General features: G+C 47.4%; 1 protein-coding gene across 4 annotated transcripts in view; it reads right to left on the reverse strand.

Annotated features, from left to right (window-relative positions):
• The window catches only part of CALN1 (calneuron 1), a 129,116-nt gene extending 106,644 nt beyond the window's left edge, over positions 1 to 22,472 (reverse strand). For 3 of the 4 annotated variants that reach the window (XR_007506431.1, XR_007506430.1, XM_049803799.1), the window contains exons 1-2: positions 20,724 to 20,905; positions 7,933 to 8,057 (exon numbers count right to left, since the gene is read on the reverse strand). Coding sequence is in view for 2 of the 4 variants with exons in the window: in XM_049803799.1 (XP_049659756.1) it covers positions 7,933 to 8,050 (118 nt within the window). In the remaining 2 variants the exon portion in view is untranslated. Of the gene's footprint in view, positions 1 to 7,932; positions 8,058 to 20,723; positions 20,906 to 22,427 lie in introns of those variants that run through there. The other variant, XM_049803800.1, reaches the window with a different exon arrangement.
• Between the last annotated feature and the right edge of the window lie 3,853 nt (positions 22,473 to 26,325).

Below are 26,325 nucleotides of genomic sequence, written 5' to 3' on the forward strand. Positions count from 1 at the left end.
GCCACAGACCTGGGTCAGAAATTGATGTCCCCCTTTGCCAGGGAAAGATGCTCTGGACAGATTGACCACATCCCAAACGAGCTCACTGGGAGCTGGACCAGCACGGAAAGGTGTGTTCGGAGGTGACTACCTGGCTGGATGTGCAGTGTACGACACACAATGCCCTGCTTTATCCACAGCTCTCCTATGCCTTCATCTGGAAAATGGAGGAGACGGAATCATTTAGTCCCCTGTGCTTCCAATCCCAGGGTGTGTGCCATGTCCTTACGGGTCTGGGCTGCAGTGACCCTACCCTGGCCCCTATCCTCCCACGCACAGCTAAAAGCCACTGCCTAGGGAGTACATTTGCAGAGTGATAAGGTAGAAGGTAAGGATGAGACCCCTGGGTCCACGCAGCAACCCTTACTAGAATAGGAGCAACTTGCTGAAGCCAGAGTTTTAAGGCAAGGGATTGAAGGAGCTTGTAAAATTAATGATCCAGCGTAGAAGCTTGCATAAAAAATTAAAAATCCATATTAAAATTTGTATAAACGTGTCACACCAAGATTTAAATGCCTTCTAAAGCATGTGTAGCTCTTGATCTGAATGTGCTCCATTCCCATGGCCTGAGGCAACACAGGCAGCAAGTTATCAGCTCACTCCACCGAGAGCCCAGCTCCCAAGCGAATGAAACGGCTGCAAGGAGCGTCGACCCGGCACAATTCACGGCATGTTGGGGAGCACCAAAGCCTTGGTAGCATCTCTGCAGTGAGAGACAAAACCAGCAGATTCGGAAGGAGCTAGATGAAGACACAATCTGCATCCCTCTCCTCAAAACCATCTTCTTCCAGCTTGAAAGAGGCTCCTTCTCCACTACAATAAGCCAGAAACCCTCAAGCCTCTGACCAAGGATATCTGAATATCCACCAGTAGCAACTCACTTGCTCGCCAGCCAGTTCCTATAACTATGTCAGCATAGCTGCAGTCCAAACAATCTCTTTAATTGTTGTCCAGATGGTGTCCCTGTAATTCTAATTTGTTGGCAGCCAATCTCATTTTATTTATACTTTCTTGCTCTAAGGACTCTTTCCTCGGAGATTATGCTGATGCCTGTTCTTGTATTTTGGGGGCAGGGAGTCCAGGTGACATGTCCCCCCTTGGCAGAGGGGGGGTGTGGAACAGGGGGAACAGAGCCTCTGCGAGCCCTTCCCAAGGTTGCACCCAAAAAAGCATTTGTACCCCCAGGTAATCAACCTGCCAAAGTACTGGCGTCTTGTGTAGGGCTTGGGCTGGAAAGCGTTGGAGGGTGGAAATACTTGCTGTTCTGGAGTTTTTCCCCAAATCCATAGCTTTCTGCAACCTTCCTACTGAGGATCTCTAGTGCTGGGCAAAACCCAGTGCTGATCTTCAAGCCCCAATGGTCCCTAAGGCAATGCAGAAGCTAAAACCCTCAAGACACGGTCTTCCTCTCTGGTGAAACCCAGAGGAGCCAGACCTCCCTGTGCTCAGCCACTTTGGGTGTCCAAACGTTATCACTGGCTGTTTGTGGTGGGAAGTGCTACTAATTTCAGTGAAAAAAAGCTTTCCTGGAGGCCAAGAGTGAAAGGTCAGTGATGCCGGGGCTGGATGGACAGATGTCTGTTTGTCTGCAGCACAGGACCTCACTGCCGCTCTGTGCAAGGTGGGGGAAAGCTTCCCAAAGCCAGCACAGGGGAACTGAGCCCTTCCCGATGCACTGCAGCGGGGCAGGGGCCTCGCATCTGCTGGCTGCTCCAGTCACTGCTGACATCTGAAGACCACTAATGAGGCTGGGGCAGATCACAGTGAATTATAACTATAAATCTCTCCTTTGGTGAATTCCCCTGAACCTCACTGGAGCTAAGCTGGCACACAGCCTGGGACAGGTAGCCACAATTTCTCCATCAGCAGCTCCACTCCTCCACTAGACATGCACTGTCTGGAGCAAATGTGCACCATGCAATAAAATAATGCTCTGCAGAATATTAATACTGTGCCAGTTTTTACAATTTTTAAATGGAGGCTGCTTCATACCTGAAAAAACCAAGTCCCAAGGAAACCCACACTGTAATTAAAATACGTAACTGGAAAATGAGCTGAAGGGGCTCAGCAGAAGTGAGAGATACGGATGCTTCTGTCCACAGAAGAATCTGCATAGTGATGCTGCAGTTTTATATTCAGGGACACGAAACACTATTAAAGGCCAATATAAGACATAAATTATTCAATTTCCAGCCATGATCACTCACAGTGGAGAAACTGTGGATAAACCTCTCTTTAAAAAGAACTCTGCAAAAGAGAAAATGAACTTTACACAGTTTCATCCAGTTAATTAACAGGCTGCTCACAGTGCTTACACTGAAGCATGGACTTGGGGACCCATGCACAAATCCACGTGCAGAGCATCCCAGTGTGGCCATGCCCCAGCGCATGCTCCCCCTTGCTATGTCTTCTATCCCAGGAGAATATCCTTGCAACTCCTTTCTCCCAGCAGGATGCTCACTCTTCTCTGTTTCTCTTTCCACTTTTCCAAGTGTTTTTTTCTTCCCATGGACAAAGAGCCAAGTGGAGCAGACTCAGCCTGTTGCTGTTACATGAGTCAGTCAAGTGACTAATGCCTCTCCCCCCTGGGTTTCCCTCCTCGAGCACGTTGCTTCTCCAAAACACAGTTTGATCACACCTGGGACACCAAAGATAATCAGTCTCAGCCACCGACACGGCGCAGCCAGCTGGCTGTTGAGGCTGGAGGGAATCTGCCTGACCCTTTACCTTCTGCACCCATCAGCAGGATAAAAATCTCTGTTAGCAAACAAGCAGACATGGAAAAAATCAACATCTGGAGAGAGATACGAGGAGTCGCACAGCAGCCCTGACTCTCCAGCAAGCAAGGGACTGTTTATCAAGCCTTTCTGATAACACAACAGTGAACTAGGATCTGCATCAGCCCCAATCCTCATGGCTCACAGGGTTTCTGCTAAACAACCCCCAAACGAGACTGCACAATGACACTGCTCTGCAGCATCACGGTCCCTCCTTTCCCAGGACTTAAAAGATCCAAGAACCATCATATCAGACATGCATAAGAGGGTAAACACCCCTGATTTTGGCCTTATTTTCACAGGCAGGGCTACGATAGCACGGCCGTGTTTGCAATGTGGGACTATTTTACCTGGTGTGTCACCCAGCAGGGACCCAGCGTGCCACCAGCCCCACGACTGACCATCTAGCCATGCTGCTGGGACTCCAGAACCGGCTGCAGCCCCAACACACCTTCAGCCACTTGGCATTGCCTGCATTCTTGGCATACGGGAGACAACTGTTAATTTAAAATCCATGTGGGGCATCATTTAACCATGCTCTTTTAATTATTTCAAGAGCTGTTTCTCAGTATATACTGAAGTTGCTCATGGTTGACTTTTACGCAGGAGCCCAAGAAAGAGTGACCCAGTTAAAAGCTTCTGCAGGTGACAGAAGGGAGGTTGCTGGGAAGAAGCAGAAACCATATAAAGCATGTCCTGCAACATGGTGTATGATCTACAATAGAAAAGTCACCTGGTGTGGGAAGTCCCCAGTTTCCTGCCTTGAAGTCTACTGCACCCCAAGCTCCTGCAGCCAGCAGCTTTGCCCCAATTTCATGTGCTGCTCTGCTGACATCTCCAGTTTAGGCAGGCAAAACCATGCACTGGCATTTCCACTCTGGATCTCAACCTTAAGGACTGCATCAAGTCGGCCAGGTTGATGTCTACAACCACAACAACAACAAAATCTCCCAGCCTAGAAAAAGCCTTGTAGATATGATAGATCCCACCTGCGGCAGGGGCTACGTGGTCTAAGGCACCAGATGCCAGTAGCTGTCCTGCTGCCATGCAGCAACATTTCTTCCTGCACAGGCACTGCTGATTTCAAAGGAATCTGGGTCAGGTAGGGATTTATCATGATGTCTTTCTGGACAAATAGCTGCTGCTGTGGTTCACATTTGGGTTTTCTCTGCAAGGCACCGACTAGCACGCATTTCACAGACACTTTTTGCAAAGCCTACTTATAATGCATGTGCCTCCCTTCAGGTGATATTTGTCAGATTCCTACTATGGAAATGTTTTTACCTCCTGACAATACCCTTTAGATAGTGCCTATGGAGGTGGATGACTCAAGCTTGACATGATGATTTCCATCCACCATTTTTTATTAAAAATACTCCTAGCAGTTCATAATGTGAAGACAGAAGCTGGTTTTAAAAGGCATGTGGAAACCACAGAGTATGCACAAACTGTGCCACAATTTGATGTCAACCTACAATAGCCAGAAAATCTATATGTAAAACAGTTCCTCTCAGCCTTAATTTATAATCTCATGCATAGAAACCGCTAGGCACATGGCAATAACATCCATCCGAGACCCCACTGTACTTCACAGTCCCTAAGAGACAGGTTATGGATGGCCTGCCACTTTCAACTTCATCATTTACTTGATGTTACAAAGTTAAGTATCGCCTAATATAGCTTTCTGCAAGTTAATTCCCTTTGTGACGGTGACAGCTTCTAAAAACCCTCACGTTACTACAGAACGGCAAATAGCAAACACCGCTGCTAGGAATAGACAAGTCATCAGCAGAGTGACCTGCTATCTCTTCAGCCTCTTTCCTTGCTGCCAGCATAGTATTTAAAGCAGGATGGAAAAAAACAGAGCGGAGTTAAAGTCGACAGATGGCTGATGCAAGTCGGAAAAGTTTTCATAGGAGAAAAATAACCAGTCAGAGAAGAGGCAGAGCAGCACCCTAAGTGCGCCACTCTGAATGGCGCACGTTCATCTGAAAACCTGGACTCCTTCCCCTTTATGTTACTTGAAGTCAGAAATATTATTCATTTCCTGATCTCCATATTATCCTTCATCCACCACCTGCAGGCTGCAAGCACGGAGTATTCGTCGGTATTCACTGCGGGCATGTGCAGGGGAGACACGCTGCGTTCCAGCCGTGCTGCGCAGCGCCTTCGCCCTGCAGCATCCCAGAGCCCACACTTGCAGAAATCCTTCCCAAAGTGAATGGTGTTGACACATGCAATGCTAGACACAAAAAAAGAAGGAAAAAAATCTGCAGGAAAAAAACCTGACAGATCAGGCACTTGTTGGAGCCTTGAGCGCAGAGGAGCATTATAGAAAATTCCCACTGATTTCTCTAGCTTCAAACCTTTAATAATTTAATATGTGTGACTGGAATTTCTCAATAGGCTGGAACTCCCTCGGGACCAAAATCTCATTGAAAAAGAAACCAAGGAGAATTTGGCATCTCTTTCCCAGCCTGTGAGATTAAATGCAAATATGTTATTGGCATCGAGCTATCACAGCTTGATATATCCACAAAGCTCCCATACACTGACATTAACTTCTCAAGGAAGAACATTTTGTTACTCACCCTGAGATAGTTTATGCTTAAAGGCAGAAAGACTATTTCTGGTTTGAGTTTGGGCAGTGAACAGCAGTACCTTCACCAATTACCAACACACCCGGACACTGATCTCATATTAGTGACAAAACACAGTAAGATACTGACTGCTGACCTAATATTACATATAATTTCCAGTGGCTAGGCTGTACTCTGGTAGCTGGCATACAGAAAAGTAGCTCCAGCTTCTTATGCTGCTCTGGCTTTAGTGGACACGAATCAATTTGGGACCACTTCTGTGTTTGCAGGTGGAAAAAAAATGGCCTGAGGTTGAGCTCTTCTCTGCTAGGCTACGAACTGGGGCATATCTTCATGGCAAAGACAGAAAGCCCTTGAAAATAGCTGTTTGTAAAGCAAAAGGCTGTCATAAAAAAATATAACTAAATTCTAACAAGAAGCCTGTGCTTAACAGCCAGAGAATAAATGGATGATTAGTTAAAGAGCTCTAACCATTCTCCTGAAGAATGAGGGGGATACTCTTTGTGAACAGAGATGAATGAACTCCGCTGCTCTCCAATTCAATAGCACAGTTATAATGGGGCACCAACTACATTAAATGGATGCAGCACTCGCATTAGCAGCGACTTGGCTGCTGCCTTCCCAAAAGACTGCTCCTCTACACCTAATTCACTTCATTTGCCGTTAATTAACGGAGATGACCCACAGCCTCTTGAGTTCTGGTTTCTCCTTGGGGAAGGCGGGTTTGGCTGTGGGGCTGTGCTCCGCTGCCTCCTGCAGCCGCTGCTCCCACCCCGGAGCCACTGGTGGGAAAACGATGCCGAGAGGGCTTGTGAAGCTTGCAGGCTGTCCAACATGGCTCGGGCTGACAGCAGGGAGACATGGGAAGGATGGAAATGAGACTGGGCTTCCTTCCCACCTCCAGCCACAGACCATTTCCATGCAAACAGCAGGGGAACAAATCAAGGACTACTTTCCCTTGTGCAACGGGATAGCCCTGACAGTGGGGTGCAGCCCTGATGCCACCTGAATCAGCTTTTGACAGTTGTCTGTAAATCTCAAAGGCAGTTACAGTAGATGTGCTCTAATCAGGGTAGGCATAGCAGAAAACCCTTTGTTCTCTGCATTTGAAATAAACTGCAAGACCTCATCCAACCTCCCTGTCTGCTCAGCCACCCCCTGTCACCCTGAATAGGGACAACAGCTAAGCTTTACCTTGCAACATAATTTGTCACCTATACGATGCACAGAAGCTAAGCCAGTTCAGTTCTGCTCACCAACTCAAATCTTCAGGAAAGCTCCTGTAACCCAGGAGAAGAGCCCAGAAGATACCTCTGCAGTCCTTGTGTTCCTGGGGTCTTAGCTAAGCTGCACTGAAAGCAGTTTCTCACGTTGCCTCTCTCACCTGAACTGCATTCAGCACATACTCATTGGGAAGAAGAGAAGCAGTTACAAACACTCAGAAAACACTGTTTATACTTGAGTTAATGCAAAGCTCGCAAAACCAAATCCAAAGGCTCCGAGTTGAAAAGGCTTGAAAACTAAGGTCTGATTTACCAAAGCACAGGTGAAAAGGGGGAGGGTGAGCAGAAATGTTGGCCTTCTATTTTGCCAAAATGCCTCCAACCTGTTGTGGAAGGACCATTTCCACCTTGCACCATTCCCTTGCTCGTTTCCTCATCAAGTTCTCCGTTGAGACCACCGCTTATGATCATGGCTTGTACCAAATGTCCATTGGGAAGCCAACCAAGAGCTTCAATTTGTTGCACAGCCCTCAAAGACCAGCTGTCAACAATATTAAACTTGCTTAGAAATTACCCTGATGAGCCACAAATTGCCTGTGGAGGATAGCTTCCCACCACAAACCAGACTGGGAGTCTACCTGGCCTCACATCCTGTCTGCGGGGCAGAAGGGATTAGCAGCAACCAGTTTCTGGGGAGGAAATTATGGGATCCTACAAGCAGCAGATGTGGACAACCTTTCTGATAGCCTTTGCCAGCCTGAGGCTGGTCTGTGCTCCCAATCACTGACCCGGAAAAGGGAATTTTAAAGCTCTTTCCAGCTTCTTAAGCCAAAAGCCACCTCTGTGCATCTTGTTATATTGAGACACAGAGAGAAATCTCACTTTTGAAAGGCCACAAAGCAAATGAGAGGACTTGCTAGGAAGTCAGATTCAGCTCTGCAGGTTCCCAGGAAAGGCTAAAGACATCTTTATAAAAAGACATTAGCCTAACTTTTTCTCTTGTGAAGTTTTGCCCATAAAAAGCAGCCTTACTCTTTCAAAAAGCTGCTTTATTTCTAGGCAGAGGGACAAAATCTGAGGCTAAAATCAGTCTAGAGCTCTCAACATGACTTTGGTCGGGGACCTTTTCTTTGCCCCTGATCTGCTGAGCCATCTCACTTCTGACCTGCCTTTTGCCCCTTGCTTCACGGGAACAATACCTCCAGTTATTGCATGACAATGCTACAGAGAAGGTGAAAATGAGCCTTTTCCCATTCCCAGTTCCCTTTGGAAAACTGCAAGGATGTAGCTCACCATCCAGTTCCTCCACAGAGATATTCGCTAGCTGTTCACTGTCACTGCCAGCGGAGAGTGAGCGGTTCAGGTAGTTGCCTTTGTACAACAAGCCAGCTGTTACATGGTGGAATGGCATCTTCTCCCTGAGCACAAGAGAAAATGGAAGAGAGAGGCTTATTTTAATTATCTGTCTTTGGTTTTTTTGAATAGTACAATAGCCTGCCTTGAAAGAGTAGCTGCACCAAAGGACCAAAGCATCTTACACCAGGGAACACGCACTGAAGTTGGGTGCATGACTGATAGATTGCGGATTTTATTTAGTGTCTAAGACAGGAGCTAAACAAACAAACTAAAAAGCAGCAGACCCCCCTCTGGAGCATGTAGACCCCTAAGATGGTTCAACCTCCCCGGCCCAGAGCAACCGTGCTGAGAGAGACACATGTCACACCAGTGCCTCCTCTCCAGACTCCAGTGGCCCGCGCTGAGAGAAGAAAATTCACATTCGAGCAGGACCCGGCAAAGAACATTTTCATCTCACAAATATGACAGCTAAGGAAAAGTACTGCTCAACGGGAGGCTGTAGCAGAAAAGTGTTTGCAAACTTAGCAGGTATAAACACCGCAGCCTAGTGAAGGGCAGCCATCTGCACAGACAAAAGTGGAAATTACTGTCAGCAGCACTTACACATTGATTTAGGATACACAAGAAGGAGGCAAGTTTGCCAAAGTCAATTGAAATATTAAGAAGAAGATTTGTCATACCCTTGGCTGGTTTCAATCAGCACAGCCCCATCATGGGCCTATTGCATTTTATACTATACATTTCCAGCGGATATAAATCAGCAGAGTCAACAGAGCCACCCAGACATCAGCTGAGGATCTGGCCCAGGGTCCCTGCAGGGGCTGGAAGGTGGCCAGGACATGCTGGGCAGTACAGTTTGGAACGGACCATTAATATAAATTTCTATGGCAACTCTGGCAGATCTCTTTCACACCAGTGGGGGCACAGCTCCTTGGAAACAAAGTCCAAGGGCATTCTCACCACAGCCACGCCGGCACATCACCTTACTTTGCCATAAAGAGCTAAGTGCCACCTACTGAATCATTCTCCAGCCAACACTACAATTACAAGGATGATCTGGCTCTTACTCAGCCATATGTTCTTACCACAGTCAATAAAACAAATATATATACATACATATGCATTAATTTTGTAACAAATGCCTTCTTGCCTCACTGAGTTAGTAAAAGCTTTAATACACTCGTCAAGAGCAAACTAACTTCGAGACACAGGAAAGCGAAGAATAAAAGCCAGGAGGTTTCTCTTGCACTGCTTAGCATGTACCTAGAATTTCTCTTGCAGTAATTATGTAAATAAATCCTAATCGTAATTTTAAGTATTTTTATTTGGGAGCCAGTTTCTTCAGCAGCACATTAGAAACCGTAAACAAGGTTTTCTTTTTCATTAAGCATATCTGTAATTTCCCAGCACTTGCCAATTAATGTATTTCATTCTGATATATTGCTCACTGACATATTGCTCTGCACTAAGACAGGAATTTTACCTACCCGCAGGGAGACACACAGGCGAGGCCAGCTTTGGTAGCGCCCTGGGTCCCAACAAGCAGGGCTGGAGAGACACCCCTTCATTAGCTTCCAGTCCCATCACAAAGTATTCAGGCAGCAATCAATCCATGTTTTCTCTCGATAATCATACACCCAATGTAAAAGCAATTACGCTGATTTTCAAAACCCTATCAAATTAAAGAGATTTAAATCTAACACCTGCGATGGCCCAGGCGGAGCTGTGGGGTGAACTTGCACTGCAAATGCAGAGTGGGATGAGCCCATGGGGCTGGGGGCTGATGCCAGCACCCACCTGCCCTGGCCCCTGGGTGAAGGGAGCTCAGTGCCTTGCGCTCTCTGAGCTCCCCTACAGCTGGAGTAGCCACAAGCCATAGATTTAGGTGCACTAAAGCATCTCTGAAATCACTTTCTGTGCCTTTGTTTCTACAACCATTAAAAAAACCCAACCAACAACGCATCTCCCCTGAGGGCTGAAGTGCTTAAAATCAGCTCACACCTTGGATCCTGTAACGCATTTTAGTACTGGGGAGAGACCCATGATATCCTACAGTGAGAAATCCTGGATTAATTTCTACCACCTAGGTATATTATTTTTTAAAAAATTGCAATATTATTCAATGGAAACCCAGCAAAGCTTCTGGAATTCAGCAGCTCTCAGCCTGCCTCCAGTTTCAACAAGAGATGCTCAAAACCAGACCAGGAGCAGCTCCAGTGCCAGATGTCCAAACAAGGATGTGCAGCCATGCTTCAGGAGCAAGCGGCATCCTGCAGACAGGAGCCTGCTGTCAAAACCGAGCCTGCACAGGGGGAGAAAACAGCAAAAAGGGGCATTGCAAGGTGTGGCTTGCGGGCGAGTTCACAAAGCAAAGTACCATGTTTTGCAAAGCAGCCTATTTTGAAACATGTAAAAAGCTTAATGGAAATATGTAGGTGCCTGATGCCTGTCTGGGAACAAGAGGTCTGTCCTAGCACAGTTGGATCAGTCCAGGCTCATTTTGAATTTAGCCAAAATGTCTGTGTTAGAAACATGGTAACCTTAAGCTTGCCTATGGCTGCTCCTTCCAGTGCCAGCTGAGACCCTAGGTAAACTTGAACCGTAAGTGAACCAGTGCTAATGGGATCCATCCCACACCATGGTGATGCCCTTCCCGGGTGCTCAGTCAGCAGCAGATGCTGGTGCTGCAGTGCAGGATGCCGACAGCTTTCTACCTCTTCCACGTGTTAAAATTTGCAGCAAGGTGAACTCACCTCCTCTGGATGGGAACGGGGAACATGCCCCGGCTCCTGCCCCACTTTACAGAGCTGTACAACAAGCCTCCGAGCAGGCAGTTAAGCAGTGAGCTTTGCTCTCCGTCTCTGAGCAGACGAGACAGATGCATTTTCCACTGAGCAACTTGCAAACTAAAAACAGTTTTCAAAGGCATAGTGGGATTTTGGAGCAATGAAATCTCCTTGAGTAATATCATGAAAACATTGACATTTAACCAAAAAGCCCTCAAAGAACCCATAAACATGTGTATGGAAATGTTATCATGGTACCTTGCCAAGGTTTCAGTCTCTGCGCCAAGCTCACCAGCAGGTTACATCCCCCATAACGCCCAGCAGCAGCACTGCCAGCCTCACTCCTTCCTTTCAGCACAACCACATTTGTGAAATTTATAAGATGTTCGTAAGCAATTTGCCGTCAGGAAAAAAAAGGCAGTTACACGATGCTCACATGTCTACGCTCGCTCCAGTTCGCGTTCTTTACCAGCTCTTGTGATATGTTTTTTAAAAAGGCTTTCAGACCCAATTGAAAATCCACATGACTGTTAAACTGGAAGGTTTAGCTTAAGTATCAGTCAATGAGATGGAATCAGGATCAATCTGTATTGATCCTGGATCTCCCTTAGTAGTTACCAATTTGGAAAAGATTTCTTGTTAACCTCTCTCCTATGTGCAGCACAAATTGATGCCCAGGAGTTGATCCTGATTTTACAGCCTCAGGCACATAACACACAACATCATTTGCACTGCCTGGGTGTATGCCTGGCCAATATTGTGTATTTGCCATCTCTACTGAGCTGTAATTTGGTGGATCCTGGCTGCTGCCCAGCAGGTTGTATGTGACCTGGGCTAACAGGTCCCCATCTTGGATGTGGACCGGCCCCACAACTACGGCCCCACAGGCGTCAAACAGGCCAGGCACAAACGATGCTGGTGGGGAAACATGGGAAGATGGTAAAATTGAGATCTCCATCCCTCCAACAATTCTGGCTGAGGTTGACCAGAGGGTTCAAACTGATAGTATGGGAAAACACACATACATGGGTGGACAAGCACCCACATGCAGTACAACAGTGTAAGCTTCATTTTCTTAGGAAACAGGGCTAAAAATCATACGGGAATACACAGAAAATCCATGAAGAAACCAGATGGTAGGGAAGCTGAAACAGTAGCTGTGAAGTCCCCCAGCTTACCCTAAAACCCTTTAAAAATTCATCAAATGAAGTAACAGTGTTAAAGATGCTTCTCCCTGGGCAGAGCAACGTTTTAACATCTAAGACAAATAACAGCAGTGACTTCTGAAAAAATTATCTCGTTTTCCCCAGAGCTGAATGATTGCCATTATCTCTTCAGGTAGGCTGTGTAAAATCTAGCTGGATCCAAAGGAAAGAGCAGAGCAAATAGACTCCTGAGTATCACCTGGGAAACTCCTGGGCTATTTGATCCTCCATGCTCTGGGCATGACACATCGGTCAGGGGACACAACCAACTTTCCAAAGAGTCGTCTTTGCTATTCTGGTACATTTTCCTTTCATTGCTGCCCCTGCACTAGTCCTTTCCCTCTCTCCCAAGGAGGCAGCAACAGCTGAGGGTCATGGTTAGCCCATGCTCTCTGGCACGGGAGTGACTGAGCTGGACTAAATCCTCATGTCTGTGTTTGTAGCCAGTACAATTAATGGAAGACAAGTCAAGCGTTTTGTTGCAGACACGTGGCTTTGGCAAAATCCTTCTGTTAGGAAAAGCACTAAGTCACTTTGTCGCTTATCACCTGCATACACTGTTGCTAACAATAGCTTTTAAGATTATTTTTTTTGAGCAAAACCTTGGCACCTCAAATGCGATATGAGCTCAAGCCACCAAAGGAAAGTCTGGAGGGCCCAAAGAGTCTCATTTTGGTGTTGGGAGGAGCTCTGAGGATGCAGAGAAGGGGGGCACATCGAGAGCTCTGTAATGAGGTGTGAAGATTTAAGCTGCTGCAATAAAATGCAGAAGTCTTGTTTAATCAGTCTCAACTCAGGTGTGTAAAGAGACACAGGAACGAAAGCATGATCAGGCAGATGGCTTTTTCTGTAGCTACAAAATCAATATAAGTGGGTCTCAGAAGGGCGCCTTGGGATTGAGAAAAATAAAGTCTGGTGCATAGGGACCCTTAAAAGAAAGCTCTAAAATAGGTCCTCCCAGGGAGGAAAATCTTTGAGGAAGTTTGTATTTTCTGACTATTGATACCAATAAAGCCAAATCTCCCAAAACACATGGAAAGGCATATTTGGGCTAGATACATCGCAGGAAGAGAAAGACAAGAGCCTCCCTGCTCCCAGTCCACTGCTGCAGCCTGCACAGAGCAGTAAACACACTGGACCATTTTTGGAAGCCAAATTTCCTCAGACTGTAATGCAAAGTCATTGGGCTGTGAGTGCAAGTGAGCCCTAAAGCTTCCTCTGAAAGTGTTTTTCTTTTACTTCTGGAAAACTGGAGTGCTCCCACTTTCTGGGAGCAGGGCTGCTTATCAGAAGCTAGACCTAGCATTTACACACATAATATTTTCAGAAAATTAACCCATCCGGATTAATTTCATACCTTTTACAAGTACGTATGGACTGCAAATGTGAGACCTTAATCCACAGTGCACACACACGCATGTGAGATTCACTACGCATTTGCTGGCGGTGATACAGATATAGACCAACACTGGACCCCAGGGACCACTTTCAGCCCTGACTCTCCGTACCCACATGTGCCCTTGTCCTTATCACACTGTACATGGCATTCGTGCCGTATGTGATTATTTATTGGCATAAGCCTAAGAAAATATTCCCCTACTTCAGACAACGACCAAGAAAATAGAGATCTCCTTGCTGGTAGATACTGGCTTGGGATTACTAGCAATAAAGTTCCCCATGGTGATCAATGGGTAAAAGGACTTCACAAACCTTAGACCATTTTCAGCATTCAAGGATGTAACTGGGAAAAAAGTCCTCTGAAATGCAGAAAACAAGGTCTGAGTGACAAGCTTAATGGATGTAGTGCCACAGAGGCACTTCACAAGCAACAGACTTCCAGGTTTGAGGACTACAAAGCGATAGGAGCTTCAGATGGTTTTGTGCTGTTTTTTCCCCACCTTCTCCAGAAAATTTGAAATTAAAAAGAAGAGGAAGGTCACTTTAAAAGACATCATATCCCTAAACAACTGATGCTTCACGGCTGCCTTTGAATTCTGCATGGCAGAAAGGAAGAGCTACGGATGCCAGGTCAAGTATAAAATATACACATTTCTTTCTGAAAGCGGAATGTGAGAACACAGTGGGACAGTTTTAAACCGTAGTTGTTTCTTATTTTTTAACTATGGCCTAGGCTGATCCTCAGCTTAAACTGCCAGGAGGAGAGGACTGCAATCATTTGATAGCTCTGTATGTCCAGGGCAAGCACATCACACACCAAGGGGATGAAGACCCCTCTCCTCCCAAACAGGTTTAAACCTGCATAATTAAAGAACAATCACAACCGACTCACTGGCATTTCATCCATTCACCCAAGCTCCTCTTACCCCCCAAACTCATCCTCACCTTTTGCAGCCTGCAATCCCAAGCTTTTTGCCTGCTCTCTCCCACTTTCTGCCACTGAGCCACTTTGCTACTGCTGCCCCAGCCTCTGGCTGCAGGGATTCAGTTTAGCCGGGGTTAGTAAAAAATTTCCATCTTCATATAAACCACAGATGCTTCTGAAAGCTTCTGAGCTTATATTAAGAACTAAAAGAAAAGCCAACAACACAACAAAAGTCTCCAAACCTTCCTGTCTTCCCCCCTCTAATAATTCACCTGGAAACATGAAAAAATCCATTTGGAAATGGAGCTTTTGTCCCTGGGCAGGCTGCAGCCTGCAGGCACCAGCCTCCTGTTCCCTCTGATAGTTCCAGCTCCTCCACAAGACAACAGGACCCATGGCGTGCACCATCCAGGGGCTTCCAAGAACAGACTCTTTGAGAACTCAGTAAGAGTTTATGAGAGGAAAAGAATGCAGGCTACCAAAAACCTTTAAAATCTCAAGGCAAAGGGCTTCCATGGTGGGAAGCCAAAGGCTATAAACATGCAAATTAGAAATTAAGCAAGAGTTTTTAATGGCGAAGGTGAATAACCACGGAACAAACTACCAGAACGAGTGACACACTGCTGTCTCCCAGACAAGAGCCGATGCCTTGCTGGAAGACATGCTCTACCCAAGTGCAAGCTACCAAGCTCCGTATTGGAGTTAATGGGGTGAAATCTAATGGCTTGTGATATGTTGCTTTCTGGATTAGATGCCCTGACACTCCTCCTGGGCCTTAAAAAACAGGAGTCTGTGAAGACTGCCTGAGGGGCTGAGCAGTATCGGTGGCAAGATGAGAACACATGCAGCTGATAGACCTGCCAGCCCCCTCGGCAGTGTCCCAGGCACCTTCCACCTCACCTTCATTTCATTTTTGCCTACCAAAACTGCCCAGTTAATACTGCTGAGGGGAGCAATGCCCACCACCCTGTGCCTATCCCCAGGGACCTCCCGTCAGCATGCAGCAGGGGCTCCTCCTGCCCACCACCCCAGGCAATCGGCTCCCCCAGCACTCAGGAGACAGGGGTACGGACAAAGTCAACACCGGGCACGTTTAGCTGAGCACACATCGCAGGCCAGCGGTGCAAGAGAGGCTTTGTACCATCATCCGCATCTGCTGAGACCATTACACCAACCCCCTCAACAGTCCTTGCTGTTCAAATGCAAAAATACCAGATTTCTCTTTTTCTGGAATACTTAGCTCATTTTTTTTCTGAGTGGAAGAACACCAGAAGATAACACAGAACTAACTGATGGCATAGGGTAATGAGGTCTTTGTTGGCAGTAGGAAAAAAAAAGTATCACAGAGCTTTTAGCTGAGTTGAAGTGAATGTCACAACAGCGAGGAAATGTCACTTGTGCAACTTTAGCCCCCCGTAACGCATTTCTAACGTTTCCCTGCTCCATTTAACCATTTTCTCCTCCACTCAGAACTGTTGAGTGTTTGCCTATTGAGAGCGTTTTGAGGACAATTTTCTGAGCATGCTTCTGTTCATTTACTCATGTCCAGTTGCCTTCACTTCACAGGCATAAATCAGACACGAAGACATTATTAGCAGCGATTCCTGGCACCCCCAGCACACTGAGCAAGCATCCTATTTAAGAAAACAATATACAATGGATTATTCATAACAGAATGAGTGCGTCACATATGAGTAATTATAAACATGAAATATATCAATAATGACAATTTTTACAGCAGATTTAACAAAGTAACACACTACAAATAGCCTGTTGGTTGATTATGTATTATTAATGAAATGCCAAAACATTTAGGTTTTTTTAACAGGACAGTTAATTACTCCCAATAAATATAACTTATGCCAGGCCTCTTCTTTAAAGGAGGCTTTTGGACATCTGGTGAGGGTTATTTTTTAAAAGCAATAGCTGATGGTTCCTACAGAAAGTTCCCTAGGAGCTATGAGGACTGGAGCCATCAACATATATACACAAGCCAGAAAGTAATTAAAGAGGCAAGGGTAACCATCACACTGGAATAATTTTCATATAAATTCAGGTGGATCATAGTGTAAGATTCAAACCAAGATACACTCCAAGCATTTCCTCACTGCAAACATTCAGGGCTATTGGTTTCCTTGGGAAAGTGTCTTCATACACATACCATGGCCCAGATTTAAAAGAGGATCCAGATTTAAAAAGAGGATCCCAGTTTGCTTGCTGGGAGAGGGTCAAGCGACCCAAATAAAAACCTGCCCCAACAAGAAGCTTCCAGAACCACCAGGCTGGTTATTATTAAGTACTATTAAGTCAGGAACGGGCTATGGGTAAGAAAGGGTTCAGAGACTGTTGTGCTTGTGGCACCACTTCATGCAGAAAATTGGAAGTATCAGCTGCCTTTGGACATGCAGTACTTGTAACACTACCGCGGGAGGTGGCCAGGGCATCCACCGAACAGTCCATCGTCCACCCAGCGTGGTGGTTTAACACCAACCACTACGCTACTTAGCTGCTTGTGGGAAGAGTATATAGGTAGATCCCAAACCTGCAATGAGCTCCGTACGTGCACAGCGGCTGGCAGGAACAGACCTCCTCCAAGGGGTAAGCCCTGGAGCTCTGATGCTGCAAAGCGCTGAAGCACTGCCTGGACTCAGTATGACTGAGCACGTGCTGGAGCACCTCACCATCCAAGACCTTAATTCACAAGAAACCAGATCCTATCAGAGAGAGTTGAGCTGCCTTGAGAAAGTCTGCGCTTCTTTCTTTCCGAGCTACCGGTCTTTGGAAGGTTATATAGTAAAGCTGTTCCAAGAAACCAAAATGGTCATTTCCTGCTGGAGCGCAGTATTTAGCTCTTGGGGTGGCACAAATTACAGCATCCTTATTTTTATTTCAGTATTTATTTGAAGGAAATGTACAACAGAAATCTGATGCTGGCTGTATTTTAAACCCATGAGCACTCTGTAAACAAGCTAGACCCAGAGAGATTTGCATGTTTCTTCTTGAAACATAAGGAGAACCAGTGAGACTGAATAATTGAAAACAGTTATGGAGACTTCATTTTCTTGTTTTTCCTGGCTGCTCCCAACCTTAATACCTGGCAGGGATGATCAACTATTTGGAATCTCATTTGCATAATTGTTGGTGTGCCAACAGTTCTCCATGGGGAAATCACTGCCCTGGCAAAGGTCAACAATATGCAGAAAAAAATTAGTGTAGAGAAGGCATTTTCCTCTAAACTGCATTTTTTAAAAGGGATCAGAGCAGGGTTTCTAAGATCAAGGACGAAGACATAAATACATCTCAAAGAACACATTACTGTGACATCCTTGTTAGCCTCTAGATATGTCCTCAAACGCTTTGAGAAGCTTGCCAATTAGCAGCACAAACATGTCTGGGCCTTCAAACGGATGCCCATGGGGCACGCTTCCCTTTGGGGGGACCACAGCAATCATGGGAGGCAATGGCAAAACTCCAGTTACCTTCACTGGGACAGGTTGCAAGCATCAGCAGTGCTTATCCAAGCCAACGGGCTATTTGCTTAGCTGTTTGCCTAAGGCTTTGCAGGATTGGGTAACCCTTCAAAATGATCATTGTATCTATGCAAACAGCTATGGTCCTGCAAATAGAGGAGAATGAAAAAAACCTCATTAAAGTGGATCAATCCCGGCGCAGGCACAAGCTTGGTGCAACTCATTAACTTCAGTGAGGCTCTGCTCTACTGACCTCTTTGCAGGATCAGGCCCCCGGCAGGAGGCGAGTACAAACACAGAGAGGATTTAGGTTAGGAAGGAATTAAGCCAAACTGGAATTTGTGCAGGACATCGGTGGCGGCCATTCCCTCAACTGAACAAGCTTCCAGCTTCTCGTGCTTGCTCACGTTACTGTTTAACGTGCCGGCATCAAGGATAAAAAGATCCCAGGGAAACTATTTGCACACAGACGCTCCCCTGCACACACGCGCCCACTGCTCTGTCACCTGTGTCATCCCACGCAAGCATCCTCCAGGACACTAAGTGACCACAGGCAAGCCCCGAATCTGATTATGCCCCATTTAAAAGGCGAAGTGACCAGATTTTGACCCTCCCTGCACTTATAAATATCCAAAACCCTTCTGCAGATACCAGGGGGAAAAGAACTTCAGTGAACACATGTGATGATGATGGAAATACAGGAGGGTATGGAAAAGGGGTGGCTCAGAGAGCCCCAAAGCAGCACCTCCACAAAGCTCTCCCCAGCACTGCTGGGCATCGGTTCACTGCTGGGGGTTCGGAGACGAACACGGCAACCACCGAGCCTCAGCACCCCACTTCGCAACGCCTGCACCCTGGGAGGTACCCACTGAAGCCGCTGGGATGCCAACACAGTGGGGTATGGCTACAGGCAACGAGCAGCATGGATCTGAAACCTCCGTCTGGGTTAAATGGCTCGATAACATAAGAAAAAGGGAGGTATATGCTGCCTGAAAGCTTCAGCTATGAACCAACCTAATGATAGCATGCAGTGCAGATGCTTAAGGTTTTCTTTTATCATGCTGTAAAAATGTATATACAATTATGCCCAGTAAGCCTCCACAAGCAGATATTAAGTTCAAGGAATGAGAAGGCAATTTTAGAACCACCCACTGAATTTCTATACATTTTCCATGTCCTGCCCATGGACTTCAGGTTCAACAGACTAAATCCACACTGTGGCTTTGATTACCACTGCTTAATGTCTTTATTCTGAGAAACATTTTCACATTTTAGTGCTTTTATCAAAGTAGACTGCATTTAATTAAAAGCAGACCTATAAAACAGTTTGTTTCTATTGCCCTCTTTTCATGATAGCCCAAGTACTATTGCATAATACCCAGAATTTACTTTAGTTTCTTGCTTACACTTTTAACACTAACCACATTCACAGGTTAAAAATACAATTAAAGCCTACCCGGCCTTGCAAAGCTTCTCCTTGTGTATCAGTTCCCCCAGTTAACAGCTGAGCTAACTAATATATCTTTAGCTATGGACTGTATAAAACTGAATAAAACTGACTTGGTATTGTTTACAGGATTCATAAAAAATCATTTCAGTTTACCTTAGCAAGCCACCTGGCTAAAATGAGCGCCCTCAGACCCATTCAACATTCCCAACATATTCTGAAAAGGCTCTGTTTCATTTTACATCTCCTAATAGATTGCCTGCCATATTTCATGCTGAATCAATAAAGTTATATGTGCACAAATTGACTAAAATGATGCTTGCTGGTATTTCTAATACAAGTAGTTTCTCAATTGGTATTTTGTTCAGTTTACGATAACTCTGGAAGATAGAACATGCATAGTACTATCATCTTGCTACCGGTCAAGCAATGATTTTGCTTAGAAATTAGGTCATTTAAAGAAAAATAAACTGAGAGAACTTGCATTGCATTGTAACTTACAGGGGAAGGTTTTCTGGAGGCTGTGTGAGATGCATGGGACCAGCCATTTAAACGTACCAAGGCTGGGCTGGGATTTAGTCTGTTGAAGGAAAGCCTGGACAATGGCCACAGAAATGTTGTTTATATATCTATCTATATTTATGTGTACCCATATATCATGATACGGTAGGAATAAGCTGCATCAGCATAATCCTTAAGCACATTATGACTGGACAAAAACTGCATGATAATGAAGTCAGAGAGAGTGTGAGTACGGAGGGAGGAGGTACGACCCCGTCCCCCCATGCAGCCGAGACAGGAAAGGAAAGAGATTTTGTTTAAATTAGCATTTGTGCAAACTAATAGTGTTTAAGTGTTCGGATTTTTTTTTCTTTTTTGCAGGACAAGTTTCGCGCTGGGATTCAATAGCAGGGAGGTGCTTGCAAAGTGGTTTTGTTCACTGATGAAATCCATCAGTTTGCAGGATTGTGCCCCGGCCTGATCCTGCCCCACCAAAAAGTTAAGGGAAGGTGTTGTGAGAACCAGATGAGGTCTGCACACTACCAAAGAGTACAGGACCAGAAACCAGCTCCTGTGGGACAGAGCCCTCTCCACGGGAGATCCCCGCGGTCCTTACGCTAGCTGGAAATTTCACCTGGTGCAGGGTTTTGACTGGGTCCACCACCGTCCCCCTCCCTCAAAGCCCGATCGGAATTCTGCCCGGAGATAAGCAAACTGCCTCACTGGAGCCAGGGCAGAGTATTTATCTACAGGTGCAGTGCAGCGAGGATTTATCTACAGGTACAGTGCATCCTCTGAGGAAACGGTTAAGCATCCACAAAGACTCCGAAAACCGAAAAGATGAAGCTTCCCCTATCAAACCCTTCCCAGAAATAAATGGTCGCACCGCCACACATGCATGCCGGTGAAGAAAGGACACGTGCAAAGACCCTCACCCTCCCCAAAAGAAGCCAGCCAGAACATTCCTTGTTAAAAAATGGCATTGGGAGCTCTTACCTGGTAAAATTTGTATTCCCAGCTACCAGCACACCTACAGCACCAGGCTCTCATGGGGCATCGCGCGAGGGTGCAACGGCAGATTGGTGCAGGTCATGGAAGTTTACAGCCAGAAGCAAAAAAACCCCAAACCCAAAACAAAACAAAAAAATCCCCCAAAAGCCACAACATGACCCAAATGATATCCCTGCAACGGTTGTCTCGTTACAAACAAGATGAGATGAAGGAGGGGTTTTTTACTTGCTCTGAGGCATCATATGGAGCTTAATCACAGGCAGTTACGTATACGGTTCTTTTGGCCTTCAATCAAGTGTGTCATTTCGGTGGCAGCTGCCTACGTGATGCAAGCAGCCTGGGTGATCCAGTTCTTTGCCAATCACGGCCTTGTACAGCTATTTTACAGCTGAACAATGGGGAAATTCGATTTCCCAGGCAATGAGGAGATCCTCTTGTAGTCCAGCAAGCCCATCGAGTGAAACAGGATCACGCACCTCTCCTCCGTCGGAGTTACAGGCAACCACAGCCCGGCCAGACCTCCGTGAGCCGTTCCCACGGCTGATCTCGTCCCACTATCATTTCCCAACGGAGCCCGTCCGTATCCTGACGACTTTCAACACGCTCCAAAAGCCACCGAGAGCCGAGACAAGCTTGCAAGGCGCCCAATGAATTAGTGCGACACGGCGCGGTGTGTACTAAGGGGGATGCAGCTGCTACATGGAAAACAGTAAAACTTGGTGGGTGGAAAAGGTCTGAGCTGCTGGTGAGTAACAGGAGAAACAGCTCACTCAGGACACCAGCAAAGCACGGCAGCTCAGCCTTCCTTAGTGCATTCCTTTTGCTGTTCAAGTGGGTAAATCAGGAGGCAATCACTGCAAATCGTGTATTAAATCTGGTGATTGAAATTACATCTGAAATAAAACGAGGCTGGGCTGCATACATTAAGGCATCTGGGCGACAGGCAGGACTCTCTTTGGGAGACTTTTGGTTGCCAACAGCGGCATCAGGAGGTGTTTGGGGCCAAATTCCTCTGTCGCGTACATTTGTTGATTTTGACAGATTCATTAAGACCCATCTATTCAAACAGATGGCGGATGCTCCCTCTGCTCTGGGATCTTCATTCTTATCTAACTCCACAAGAGCAGGACACCGCATAGATACCGAGCACTTATTACATCATCCACGGTATGAAGGAGGAGAGGGCCCAGAAATTTAAGAAAAAAGGCTTTCCTGGCAGCAAAAGTGATGTTACGCCGCTCCATGGCAACTTGCATGCCCCTTTCCACAAACACGCCTGTGTGTGCCCACAACCACACACAGCCAAAAAAGGGGGGGGGGGGGGGGGTCGGGTGGTGGTGTTTAAAAAAACCAAACCCACCCGTGAACAAACCACACACGCCGGGGGGGGGGGAGGGGGGGGGGAAGGGGGTACCAAGTGCTCCCGCGAGTGAGAGTGGGGATGGCTGGAGGGGATGAGCACCCCCACCCGCAGACATCCCCCCCCCCCCCCCCCGCCATCCTCGGACGCCGCTGCACCCCGCGGGGGACCGCCCCGTCTAAGCAAGCCGGGAGGGCTGGACGAGCCCCCGCTCCGGTCAACAGGTCGGTTCCCCGTGGCGCCCCGGCTGCCCCCCCTCCCCCCCCCCGGGTGGGGGGCAGCCGGTGCTCCCCATCCTTCGCCGGGGTCTCACCCCCTCCTCGACTCACCTCTCCACCAGCCGGCTCCTCCGCCACAGGTTTGCTCGGCTCCTCTTCCCCCCCCCCACCCCCCTTCCCCCCCCTCCTCCTCCTCCTCCTCCAGATCGCTCCTGGCCGAGTTATTCAAAGGAGGCTGGAGGGAGGAGGCAGAGAGAGAGCTGGGCGGTGAGGATGGCGGAACAAAAAAAAAAAAAAAAAAAATTAAAAATAAATAAATAAAAATAATTTTAAAAAAACCCAATAGATAGCGCTGAAGAAGAACGCCGAGCGCGGGGCGGCAGCACGCTGCGGCTCAGCGCCCCATCGCCCCGCCGAGCCCCCCCCCCCCCCCCCCCCCCCGCCCCGGCCCGGCAGCCCCCGGCCAGGGCGGCGGCTCAGCGCCCGCCCCGGGGGGGGAAACACCCTCCGCCGGGGCCCACCTTGCGGCAGGGCCCCGCTAACCCCTTCCTCGCCGGTACCTGGGGGGCAGCCACCCCCTCACCCCCCCCCCCCCCCCCCCGGCCCCAACCCCCGAAGGATGCCGCTGCGGGCAGGGGAGAGGGACCAGGCTCCGGCTGCTCCATCCTCCGCCAGCTCCCACCGCCCGGCTTTCCTCCCTCCCGGAGGCGGCTGGGAAAGAGCACGACCCCAAATAATCCACGACCCGAAAGGAGTCACTAACGTGGGGCTGAGCCCCTTGGAAAGTTGACTCCCCGCACGCTCTCCAGGTCTCTTTTTGGCATGGGGGGGGTGGTGGTGGTGGTGGTGGTGGTGGGGGGGGGGGGGGGTTAAGCTGCCGGTTCTATTTTTAGAAGCAGCAATGGAGGAGAAGAAACCACGTCTGCACGTGTCTCCCGTGTGCACAAAGGTGTGCGTCTGCCCAGCGCCGTGTCCCAGCCCAGCCAGCCCGCCTCTCTGCCCGGTGCCGAGGAAGGCAGAGGAGCAGAGCAGGTAGCTACAAATCACCGGTGCTGGCAGCTCCGGGGGAGGTCCTGACTTCTCCAGAGTGAAAGAGCAAGTGCTTGAAGGAGCGCGCTTCTCCCGGCTTGCTGAGCATCTCCTTAGGCTTCTCAGGCTGAGCTAAAACTACCGCCGCAGATCGGCCGGGAGATACCTTTCCTTACTGCAGTCATCTTCAGGGGGTTACCACGGCTCGGTGGAGCTCGCTTGCCTTCCCAGTTCCCTTTCTGAATGCACCAGAGGCACGTGCTCTTTGGATCGCTGCCCAGTATTGGCAAACCTACTGAAAAAGCCGTACCTGGGGAGGCTGGACCAGGGTACTTCCAGTGGGGTGAAATTTGGCCAAAGACAATTTAGGCTAAATGCACGGAGAGATGTTCTGACGGTGAAAGCAGTTGACTGCGGAAAAGTCTCTAATGGGAACCCAACACTCAAGTAAAACTGCCTCGGTTGGATCCGGAAAACAGCCTGGAGAGCCACCCGGCATCTACAGCAACACTCCCACAATCGTGTAAGCATTGAACAAAGCCTTCAGAGTAAGTGTCGATTTTATGGCTCAAAGGTGTTTAATTCACATCCTGCCTGTGTTGTACTTTTCTGATACAAAATCCTCCCCATCTCCTTCCTTTCAGCCTCCTGGGTCGTGCCATTCCCCATGCCGCAATTTTACCATCAGAAAGAACATGATCACCAGCTCAGAAACCATGGGCAAAGGGCTTTTTGCTTTCTCAGCTCCCTATGCAAACTAGCAATCCCATCTCCATTGATATTGAACTGGTTTTGCTTCACCAGCTCAGCTCTCCTGCCTAAAGATGGGATTTCTGCATCCCACTGCCCCTCGCCCAGTGCCTGCACGCTGCCTGCTCACCAGGTCCTGGCCCTGGATGGAGATGCAGGAATTTAGCCATGGTCCAAGACCCTTATAGGGGTCAAGACCCACATCAGGGCTGTGCAGGAGTTACTGGCGTTCCTATGTCCAGCGAGAAGATAATTCCTGCTCCAGCAATGTGGCCCTCAGCACCATCAGTGGAAGGAGAATGATGGGACCAAATGCTGTTTCATCAGGGTGAGACTCAGATCCATCTCTTCATGTCCTTTTACTTTTCATTTCTTTTTTTTCTTGATCCATAAAGAAACATTCACCTGCAACTGCCTCAGCTTCATCTGGGCTGCTTATGTGAGTAAAGCGGGGGCAAAGCCCCTCATTTGCAGAACATTATTCCCTGCCTTTAGCTAATTTCCTTTCCTTCAGCTCTGGAAGACATTAGCCAAAAAGGTTCCAACCTTCATGGCTGAAAACAGTAGCTGGAAAATCCATTAGTCTTACATATTTATTATTAAAAATTGTTAAAGGACCAAGTTCTCATTAATCCCTAAGTATATTCAGAATATCTCCAAACTTATGTCTGCATAAATAGGACCAGCCAGTGGCCCTTTTCGCTTTTTCTTTGTTAAAATACAGAGCTGATCATGTCAAACCCTCTGTTTTTAAGGTGTCCTCGGTAGCAAGGCAGCTCCCGGGGCCGGCAGCTCCCTGCGGCCAGGATCTGGTGATGGGAGGGCACGCTTTCTGGCAAGAGAGGGCTACCTTGGAAATCAGCACTGTGACATTCGCATTATAGTCCTGAAAATGATATGGTGAGAGACAATATAATACTAATGTGACAAAGTAACGCACTGAAAAATTATGCAAGGCAGGGAAGGTTGTTGTCAGAGGCCCGCCTGGCTGCCTGTTGGGGACCGGTGATAGTTGTCACTGTCAGCGCTGAGCTGTCACTCTAATAACAAGTGGGTTATCGCTTGATGTAATTTGCTATCAAGCTGTTGTACACCAGTCGGACCGATTACGTTTGGGTACCACCCAGCTCATAAGGAGATGCTCAGCAAGCCTGCGGCTGCATAGGCAGGGCGAGGTCTCCATTTCATTTTGGGTGCCTTTTTGGAGACCAAGGAAAGCCGTGGCCAAAGCATCGGTTGAGCACATGATAAATATGGCAGCAATAAATGGGCTGTCCAAGGGGAGGCAGGGCAAGCCAGTGTATGATTTAAGAAGAAGCTGGTGTCTTAAAAATATCCCTTATAATATCTAGATGTAAGGCCTGTAGGGTCAAACTTCGAGGTCCCTCAGATAAGAAAGTCCTCTATTGAAATTAAATAGTTTTGCTCGGTTAGGGATGACCCACTGAAATTAAAACTCAGAAAGATCTGTAAGGCCCATTGAAGTGAGGAGGTCTGTAATTATTCCCCACAGTATTGGGGAGGGGGTTTCTGTCCAGTCCAATTTTAAATGTCCTGAGAAATACACATTTGACCGCTCCCTGGAGAGGGCTCAGGAACATTACACAGTCTAATGGGTCTCACGAGCGGGATAAGTTTTTCAACTCAGCCTACATTTTTGTATTGCTTAACTTCATCCCATTATTTCTGCTGAAACACTTTGTGGAAGGCGTACAATTGCTCCCTAGCCTGGGTTTTCATGTTTTAATGATGGTTAATTATTTCAGGAGTAACTTTTATTTTTACTTTTTATTCATCTCACTTTTGCACTGGATGCTTTATTCTGAAGTTTAATTAGCGCATTTCAGAACTAAATATCTAGATTAAATCATTGCTGAGTGAGCTCCGCTCCAGGATTTATGATCGTTGTGCTCAGCCTTTATTGTACCTGCCGACTCAGGCAACAGATTTACTGATCGATGGGTTATTTGGACCAGGAGGGAGCCAGCTGGGTACCACAACGGGCTCGGGGAAAGGCTCTCGTGCAGCCTGGCCCGGTGCTGCTGCCCTTCCTCCCCCCACCACAGTGAGGAAGAGGATGGATGGAGGTGCTGCAGCTGCTGGGTAGAAAGGGGCAGCCTCCAGCTCCTTCAAACCCCAATAAGGGTATTACACACCCTAACAGCAGGTCCGGGATGTGGCAGCACTGGCAGATTCGCATCTGCAGTCCTACCATCTGCTTGGATCCAAG

This window comes from Accipiter gentilis, chromosome 6 (genome assembly GCF_929443795.1).
Source record: "Accipiter gentilis chromosome 6, bAccGen1.1, whole genome shotgun sequence".
Taxonomy (NCBI): Eukaryota; Metazoa; Chordata; class Aves; order Accipitriformes; family Accipitridae; genus Astur; species Astur gentilis.